General features: G+C 47.6%; 1 protein-coding gene across 2 annotated transcripts; it reads right to left on the bottom strand.

Moving 5' to 3' along the window:
* Positions 1 to 6: 6 nt before the first annotated feature.
* Positions 7 to 5,339, bottom strand: LOC102764926 (SLA class II histocompatibility antigen, DQ haplotype D alpha chain). 2 transcript variants are annotated; one of them, XM_015564675.1, is made up of 5 exons: positions 5,201 to 5,339; positions 1,450 to 1,698; positions 669 to 950; positions 244 to 417; positions 7 to 47 (listed from the first exon to the last, which is right to left on the bottom strand). In XM_015564675.1, the coding sequence occupies exons 1-4, from the start codon at positions 5,280 to 5,282 to the stop codon at positions 263 to 265; spliced, it is 768 nt and encodes a 255-aa protein (XP_015420161.1). In that variant the 5' UTR covers positions 5,283 to 5,339; the 3' UTR covers positions 7 to 47; positions 244 to 262. The 2 variants fall into 2 exon arrangements, with proteins under 2 accessions (XP_015420161.1, XP_015420160.1); XM_015564674.1 differs by lacking the exon at positions 7 to 47 and adding an exon at positions 55 to 66.
* Between the last annotated feature and the right edge of the window lie 3,839 nt (positions 5,340 to 9,178).

Below are 9,178 nucleotides of genomic sequence, written 5' to 3'. Positions count from 1 at the left end.
TTGGCCAGCGAATAGTGCAGGTCACCCAGCATGTCCACTCTTCTGCTCTTAAGGTTGGCAACGCACCTGCAGTAACAGGACAGACATGAGATTCATAGGTCTCAGGGGCTCCTGTGCTATCTTCATGCTGTTTCCCAATTCTACTACAACTTTTGAACCACAATTGTGTCCACAATCTCTTCCCACTCTCTTTCCCCTTTCCTGTGTCTCCAGGTCCCAGCTCTAACACATGGGAATCCTTACCTTCCTTCTGGCGTGTGACTCACAAGGGCCCTTGGTGTCTGGAGGCACCACCTGGGTGCAGGCCCTGGATAATGAAGACGGTGCCCGTGACGATGCCCACGAGGCCCACGGCCAGCCCCAGGGCACAGACCACTGTCTCCGTCAGCTCTGACATGGGGGCTGGAATCTCGGGCTCTGTGGAGTGAGGTTTTGGAGGTCAGAATGTGGAAGGTTGGCTCAGAGCATGTGTGCGAGATGGGGTGGGAGGGGTGGTGTTGGGTCTACAAAGACTTGGCTCCAGGTTTAGGGAGATTAATAAAGTCTATCATAGATATCCTTGAAGTGTAGAAAAGAGGCTTTGGGCCATGATATTCAGGAGCTAAAAGGCAGAGTGTCTGACTTGACAGAGAAAAGAAAACACCAGAAGGCGTGGGGCTCATACCCACCCCAGTGCCTCAGGAGGGGCTGGTCCAGCCCCCAGTGCTCCACCTTGCAGTCATAGACGTCGTCAGCAGAAGGGAGGAAGGTGAGGTAACTGATCTTGAGGAAGGAATCATCACTCTTGGACAGGAAGCTGGTTTCAGAAACACCCTGCGTGACTGAGTGCCCGTTGCTCAGCCACGAGATGTTGATCACAGGAGGGAAGATGTTGTCCACGGCACAGATGAGGGTGTTGGGCTGGCCCAGCTCCACGGGAGCCTTGGGAAACACAGTCACCTCAGGAACCTCTGCGGTGAGGAAGCAGCACTGGGTTTAGAATCGTGGGCAGCTCTGCCCTGAGGGTCCCTGCATCCTGGAGGGGCCTCCCACCAACGTTTCCCCATCGGAGAGAGGAGATACTCTTGTTCCCTCTGCTTGTGAGCCGCTGTACACTGCCCGCCCGTCATCCCCACGCCCTTCTCTCTGTGGGCCCCTTGTTAGGGAAGGGCGTCTATGGGACCCATCCTTATAGGAGTCAAGGATTGCATAGGGGAGCAAGGATCTGTATTTCATAGAAATATGTGATTTGTAAAAAGGGAGACATGAGATTCCAATCAGCAAATTCCATGAGAAGCTGGGACTCCTTTTTGACATGAGATTCCAATCAGCAAATTCCATGAGAAGATCTTGGACTCCTTGGAAAGGAGCGCATTTTATAGAATGTAGGGAATCTATCTGAGGGAAGAAGGGAGTGAGGCCTGGTAGGAAGGGTTGATTCAGTAAATAGACAGGATGGTGGGCACATACCATTGATAGCAGCGGTAGAGTTGGCGTGTTTAATCAGGAGGTCCAGGTTGTGGTTTGCAACAGCCATGCTTTGTAGTCCACCCTGTGGGTCAAAACCTCCAAATTCACTTAACCCAGGCAGCCGCCAGACAGTCTCCTCCTTCTTCAGGTCCACGTAGAATGTCTCGTCTCCATCAAATTCAAAAATGTACTGGCCTGAGGGACCGTAAGACTGGGAGAACAATGCGCCATAGGCCCCAACGTGGTCAGCTGATGAGTGAGGTGGGAGCAGAGAGGTGTAAAACACAGGAGAGAAAGGATCTCGTTAAACAAGTGACAAGAAACGGACTTGAAAACATTGTGGGCTGCACCTTCGGCACAGCCTGCAGACAATCCCCAGACCTGCTCCCTCCCCTGGCTGTCCTGTTAGAATCCAGCTGCCTCTCCACTCCCACATTCGCTCCTGTCACAGGAACAGAATTCCACAGGCCTGTTTACTGCTGTTCTCTGCCCACCTAGCTCAGCCCCCGGCACCTCATGGGCTTAAGATAAACACTGAAATGGGCAGAACAAGGAATGAATGAGCGACCATGACCTTAGCTTTCTTTCCAGAGATTCAGTTTACCTCACTCTGCTTCATAAGTTTTCTCTCTCAATTTCTTCATCGGTTAATAACACATTCATTGTGGGTCCTCTCCCCTCAGGACTGGCTCAGAACAGAACATGTGCTATACAAGGATTCCTTCCTCCTTTTATTTTTTTAACCAACACAAGCACACCTGATATCATTTTTAAAGAATTGTCTCTATTTTAGGGAATAAGAAAGAGCAGGATAAGGGCAGTGAAAGTATCACAAAACACATAAAAGGTAAACAATGCTTTTAAGGTCTCTGTTTTTTTTGTTTTGTTTTGTTAATGTTCACCTGAGGATATTTTTCCATTGATTTTTTTTTTCTTTTAGAGAGAGTGGGAGGGAGAGAGGGAGCGGGGAGAAAGAGAGAGAGGGAGAAACCTCTCAGATCAATTGGTTGCCTCTCCCAGGTGACTCTAGGGATTGAACCTGCAACCTAGGTACCTGCCCTTGACCTGGAATCAAACCCATGACCTTTCCATGTTCAGGCTGATGCTCTAACCACTGATCCCACCAGCCAGGGCTAAGGTCTCTGCTTCTGTAACAGGGTGGTCCTTAGAGGAGAGCACCTGGTTTCCTCTGAAATGAAACTGAAAACTTCATTAGATTTGGATTCCTGTCACTTCCCACCCTCTTCTTTTTTTTTTTTGAAGGACGTTACTAAATATTGCTTTTTCTGACTCAACACTTACCTTGTTGGGGACTCCGGGAAAACTCTGGCCCTTCCCTCACATGGACAGTGGACTTGGTGTGACACCAAAGCAGAAGGCAGCCAGCGCAGCTGACTCCCATGGGGGCCTGAGTGGACAACTTGTCTGAGCCTTTTACCGTTTCCTCTTCCCTCCCTTCCAAATTCCTGACCATCAACAAGGTTTCAGACATTGTGAGGAGAGAGGAGTAACACACGGACCATGCATGGTCTCTGCCAGTGAGGAGCTTCATGAATAGGGGAGTCCGGTGAGGAAGGAGCCAATAGGTGTCCTATGCTGAGTCCTCTGCAAATACCTCACCTGCCCATCAAACCAGATATCTCCTTTCAATGCTCCTTGTCTTTACAAGGGTCTGTTTTCCTACCTCAGATTATCTTCCAGGATCTCCTGGACACTCCAGTTCGTTCTTGACGTTTCTGCTTAGTTACCAACTTCTTGGCTAAGTCCCCTCCTTAAGCATAATTTTGACCACATTATGATCTCCAGGCCCTCCATGCAAATGTCCGCTTTGCAAGTTTATCTAGTCCTCATCCCCACCCATCATGACCCCCTTGGCAGGCCACTTTCAAGGCTCTCCATCAAAGCCTCCTTGTCCTTGTAATGAATCCTTTTGACTCCATTACAAACATGAATATATGTGATTATTCTTTTCATTTGCACGGGCCCTGGCTGCACACTGCTGCTGAGGGACATCACTGCACCAGCTGGAACTGCTCACTCTCAGTTTCAGCCTCGCTGGGCCCACTGTCCTGCGCAGCAGTGGCCGTGCTCTGGGTACCATGTTGTCTTATTGCTAATCTGAGCTCCCTCCAGGGGAAGGCAGCACATCTCTTCATCTGAGTCCCCAGTACTGAGGGTGCTCAAACTGTATAGCAAATGTCAGCGCTATTCTCCAAGACGACAGAGATTTGGGGAAGACTGACAGACATGAAGGTAGCAGCATCCTGTGCAAGTTAGACTCAGTGGTGATGGCTTCATTATGACTCCTGAGCCCTAAGCACTGTTGTTAGGTGGGGCCTTTATTTTTCCATAAAAATACTAAAAAATCATATTTTATGACCATATTGGTATAAAGGCAAATATAATCCAGGCTAAATCAAACTAGTTTCTTCTACCCTAAAAGTTCATTTTTTGTTCTAATTTTAAAAGAAAGAAAAACATTTTCATTTCAATGCCTACAGGCATTGCAGGCCCTTGGTCCTGTGCCCACTGTGGGGGATACGTGGAGCCGAACCAGGGCACTCTGCAGTAACATTGAGAAAAGGGAACTTGGACGTGCTCTGGAGAAAGAGGCGAAACTTTCCTACCAAACCAAGAAAGCCTGGGGGTAGCCATGGTTAATAAAGTCGCTGAAGATCAGGGTAGCCTCCAGTTCACTTCCCCTTTGAACTACAGTGCTTGGTTTTTCTACTTTGCTTTTACAAACCCACTCTTCATGCCAATAAAACAATAAGAAAAAGAGCCAGCAATGGACCCTGGAAAGAAAGGAGGGTAAAGGAATGAAGAAGAAAGAGTGGAAAGGTGAGCGAAAGAGGTGGTGGGGCCCAGGGGACCAAACCATGATTGGATGCACAATCTTCCTCTTACAGAGCTTCCTTGGATGTGGTGAAGGACAGGCCTTTTGGGCTAACAATGTGAGACTGATATAATTTAATTCACCAAGTTTTCATCATAAAGTTCTCAAATTTAAAATAAAAGTAAAGATATTCTCTACTTTGTTAATGAAAAATTATAAAGCTATTCCTGTAATAGTAGTAATTTTAAAATATCATTGACATTTATTGGTCTTCCTTACTTGGGAAGCACACCTATACCTATTTTACTTAATTTTCTGTAAGGTGACGCATAAGAAGTAACAGATCAAGTGAAAACCATGTGATAAAATGACTTGTCTGAAGGCCCTCATTGGGCTGTTTTCCCATTCCCCACCCGTGCCAGTTCTCAGCATGGAAATGTATGTGAATCTGAGACAAAGCAAAGAACCCTTCTTTATACCTACATAAAACACATAATTCATGAAACTCTTTATCCCAAGGTAAACTACAATTCAAATATATAAAAAGCTCCAAAAATTGTTCAGAAAAATTTGGGAACAATAGATCATAAATTTTAGTAACAGAACATCCACGTATGAAAACATCCCTAATCTTTGAGGCAATCACCCATGAATGCTGTAGACCCCCCAGGCTATATTCACGGATCCAATGTTAGAAACAGGATGATAGCCTTGGTGCAGTGTGCAAAGCTCAGGTAGCAGAGACTGGATTGGGACTCTGGTTTTCCAAAAAAGGGAGGATCATAATTTTTGGATGTGCTTAATATTGAGGATGCCTTTGAGGAATCGCTACTATTTCTATGCAAATTTCTGTATTTTTTACCCTCCAATTCTGTTTCCCAGTCCAGTCCCTGTATACCTCAGTGTAGCACTCACCTTTAATGTCTTCACCTCCACAGCAACCCAGCAAGGTGGCCAGAGCGAGCCCCCCCCAAATCAGGGCTCTGTTTAGGGTCATCCTCTTCTCAAGTTGGTCTCAGCAGTTGCTTCTCTGAGTTGTAGAGCAATGGTGAGGACCAAGCTGAGAAAATCTAAAAACACCCAAACCAAACTCTGCAGTTCAGGTTCTGACCAATCAGACACCCACCCTGTGATGACACATCAGTTGCCGGCTGAAGAGTGTGTACCAGGAGGCCTGGCAGGGACTGGGAACTTCCCCAGGTTATGAGGTTCTGATGCAGCCTCCACTCCAACTGAACCTGAGGGAATTTTCCATGAAGGGAGGGAGGTATGAAATCAGAATCTCCTCTCCTGTGTGTGCCTGCTGGTTCTCACAGACCTAAATAACCAGAACATGGACATTGTCTGAGCCACACCTCTCTCCAGGATAACGTAAATGACTGCTGCTCCTTTTTATTATTTTTTAATTGATTGATTTGAGAGAGAGAGAGAGAGAAAGAGAGAGAGAGAGAGAGAGAAACATTGATTTGTTGTTCCATGTATTTATGCTTTCATTGGTTGCTTCTTGTATGTGACCAGAGATTGAACCTGCAACCTTGGCATATTTGGATGATGCTACCCAGCCAGAGGCGACTGCTGTGCCTCTCCCAATTAGAGCTCTAGCTTCAGTATCTCCTTCCTTCCTTCCAGGTAAAATGTATTAATATACCCAATTATAGAACTACCTACCCCAGCACCCACTTCCTAACAGAATCCAATTAAGGACAAAGTCTCTATTTCTCAAATCCTTCCCAAGATCACCTACAAGCCCAAACCCTAAGGTTAATGACCAGTTTTATGTGTCAGCTAGGTTATAGTCTTAGTTTATCAATCAGACATCGATATGTTGATATTTTGTAGATGTGACTAAAGCCCACAGTCCACTGACTGAGTGACAGAGGTCATGCTGGATAATGTGACTGAGCTGGATCCGTCCCCTAAAGAGTCGCAGGCGCAGAGTGAGGCTTCCTCATGGGAGTGGATTCCACTCTGGGCTTCAGTCGGTGCTGAAAGTTCCAGCTGCCCCTCCTGACAGATGTCTGTCCTGTGGATCTTGGACTTGCCCAGTTCCCCACAACTGTGTAAACTGCAATAATGTAAACTGTGGTCCTGCAATAATTCTCTGAATAGACATCTCCTCTTGATTCTGCTTCTTTGGTTCTAATACCCTCTGGCCGAGATGCTTCACAATTCCCCAAAGTGAGTGTCTCCCTCACTGCGATGACACAACAGCTTTTGCACCCACAGGTGCGCTCCCCGTGGCCTTTGGCTGGAGGCATTGACTACACCCCGTTAGGTTGTTGTGAGGATATATACATACTGCACTTGGAATGAATTCCTAGGACTCCGTAAATATACCTGCCATGCTTTAATACCAGTCCTATTTTATCAGGAGGACCTTGAACCAGAGAGGTGAGGTGCCCAGGCTCACACAGCTAATAAATGGCAGAGATAAAATGTCACAAGGCAAGCCATGAGGCCTTGTTGGGGAGGAGTTTCTTTCTGTGTGGATTCAGAATCCAGGGCACTGAAATAGTTAGGATAGATATTTGAACCTATAGATGGCCTTATCATTTTTTGGGGGGTCTGCTGTTGCGAATCAAGAGCTTGTACTTGAGCCTGGCTGGCATGGCTCAGTGGTTGAACAGTGACCTATGAACCAGGAGGTCACAGTTCGATTCCCAGTCAGGACACATGGCCAAGTTGTGGGGCATGCAGGAGGCAGCCAATCAATGATTCCCTCTCATCATTGATGTTTTTATCTCTCCCTTGCACTTCCTCTCTGAAATAAAAAAAAAAATTAATAAAGAAAGAAAGTGCTTCCACTTGAGAGGTGCTCCATTTACTGGGTAGTACCTCCTTTCTCACAGTAAATCACATTTCCATGCTTTTTCCCAGATCCAGACTTACCTGCTTTGTACCTTGAAGAAACTGCTCAAGATCTTGGAAAATGAATGAAACCTTTTTTCATGGTGCTCAAAAAGTTCACCTATTAATATAACAGGTTTCTAAAAAATTCAACTTAAATTAAGAAGTTAGGGTGTAAAAACATGCAGGATCAAAATTGTATCTTGAATGAGGAGTTGAAGGTCCAGCCTCACATGTCACATCCTGTGGATTGAGTGAAACTCCAAGAATATACTGTCAGTAACTAAGAGATGGTGGAGGAGTTCTGTCCCCAACCCAACTCTGTGTCTCTTCTCCTGTTTCTTCAGGTATCACACAAGAAACTGTTCCAGTTGCTTCTGTTTTCAAATTATAGTTTTAACATAAAGTAAAATTATTAGTGAACTAGAGGCCCGGTGCACAAAATTTGTACATGGGGTGTGTGTGTGTGTCCCTCAGCCCAGCCTGCATTCTCTCCATGCTTGGACCCCTTGAGGGATGTTCAACTGCCCATTTAGGCTTATTCCAGTGTGATCAAGCCTAAAGGGGCAGTTGGACACCCCTCTCACAATCCAGGACTGCCTGCCAGCCTGATCACCCCCTAACCACTCCCCTGCCAATCTGATTGATTCCTAACTGCTCCCCTGCTGGCCTGGTCACCCCTCACTTCCCTCACTTGCCAGCCTGGTCTCCTCTAACTGCTCTCCCCTGCCAGCCTGGTCACCCATAACTGCCCTCCCCTGCAGTCCTGGTCACCCCCAACTGCCCTCCCCTGCTGGCCCGGTCACCCCTATCTGCCCTCCCTTGCCAGCCTGGTCACCCTTAACTACCCTCCTCTGCCAGCCCAATTGCCTTTAACTGCCCTCCTCTGTTGGCCTGGTTGCCCCTAACTGCCTTCCCTTGCAGCCTGGTGACCCCTAACTGACCTCCTCTGCCAGCCCAATTGCCCCTAACAGCCCTCCCCTGCAGGCCTTTTCTGCAGGCCTGGGTCCCCACAACTGTCCTCCCCTTAAGGCCTGGTCCCTCCCAACTGCCTTCCCCTGCAGGCCTGGTCACCCCCAACTGCCCTCCCCTGCAGGCCTGCCTAATCCCCTCCAACTGCTCTCCCTTGCAGGCCTGGTCCCTCCCAACTTCCCTTCCCTGCTGGCCTGATTGCCCACAGCTGCCCTCCCCTGCTGGCCATCTTGTGGTGGTTATCTTGTGTCCACATGGGGGCAGCCATCTTGTGTGTTGGAGTGATGGTCAATTTGCATATTACTATTTTATTAGATAGGATTAGATTCAGGTAAAGAAATGGTGTACCATTTTGACAAAAAACTAATTTGTTACCTTTGTCTAATAAGAAAATTAGGGAAAAACTAAGATGGCCGCATAGATAAACACTGGGAAATTGCTGCTTCCCACAACAACTGAAAAATACAACAAAAAGACAAAATGGACATCATCCAGAACTACAGGAAGGCTGGCTGAGTGAAAATTCTACAACTAGAAGGAAAGAAAAGCACACTGAGAGCCAGAGGAGCTGCAGAAGTAAAGTGCAGAGGTACGGAGATTCGTGCGTGGGAAGGGGCTGGCACCTGAGGACTCGGCTGTCTTTTTGAATCAGGAGGGAGTCACAAGCTCCCAACTGCTCTGTACTCTGGTTCTGGGAAGTCTCTGGGGACCCATTACTCATACGGGGAGAAACTGGACTGTCTGGCAGCAGGTGAACTTGAGGGCGGCTTTCCCTCAGAGGTGCTTGCAGCAATTACCGGGACAGGACACTGAGACGCACCGGCCCCTCAGGGCAGGGCTGAGAATCCGCCATAGCTGCTTGCTCTGCCCTTCGATTCCCTGAGACCCCGCCCCACCCAGGCTGCTGCAGAGGCTTTTGCATATGAATGCCCTGGCCCTCTGCAACCTGAAAATTACCTAAAAATATGCAGCTGGGCCACAGACCCAGAACTTCCAAGAGAAGGCCCAAGGCCCCACAGCAGCTTGCATTGCTTCACAGCTGGGCCTCATCAGGGCACCTCCAAAAATCACTGT

The sequence above is a fragment of the Myotis davidii genome, unplaced genomic scaffold (genome assembly GCF_000327345.1).
Source record: "Myotis davidii unplaced genomic scaffold, ASM32734v1 scaffold1261, whole genome shotgun sequence".
Taxonomy (NCBI): Eukaryota; Metazoa; Chordata; class Mammalia; order Chiroptera; family Vespertilionidae; genus Myotis; species Myotis davidii.
Note: the sequence above shows the minus strand (reverse complement) of the source record. Positions and strands in the feature narration are given on the sequence as shown.

What these genes read in the sequence shown, in the direction of transcription:
- LOC102764926 (XM_015564675.1), bottom strand. Translation starts at nt 5,282, where the DNA reads ATGACCCTAAACAGAGCCCTGATTTGGGGGGGGCTCGCTCTGGCCACC. An exon ending in CTCTACCGCTGCTATCAATG is followed by an intron (nt 951 to 1,449) that starts GTATGTGCCCAC and finishes TCCTCACCGCAG; the next exon opens with AGGTTCCTGAGGTGACTGTG. An exon ending in GCCCCTCCTGAGGCACTGGG is followed by an intron (nt 418 to 668) that starts GTGGGTATGAGC and finishes CTCACTCCACAG; the next exon opens with AGCCCGAGATTCCAGCCCCC.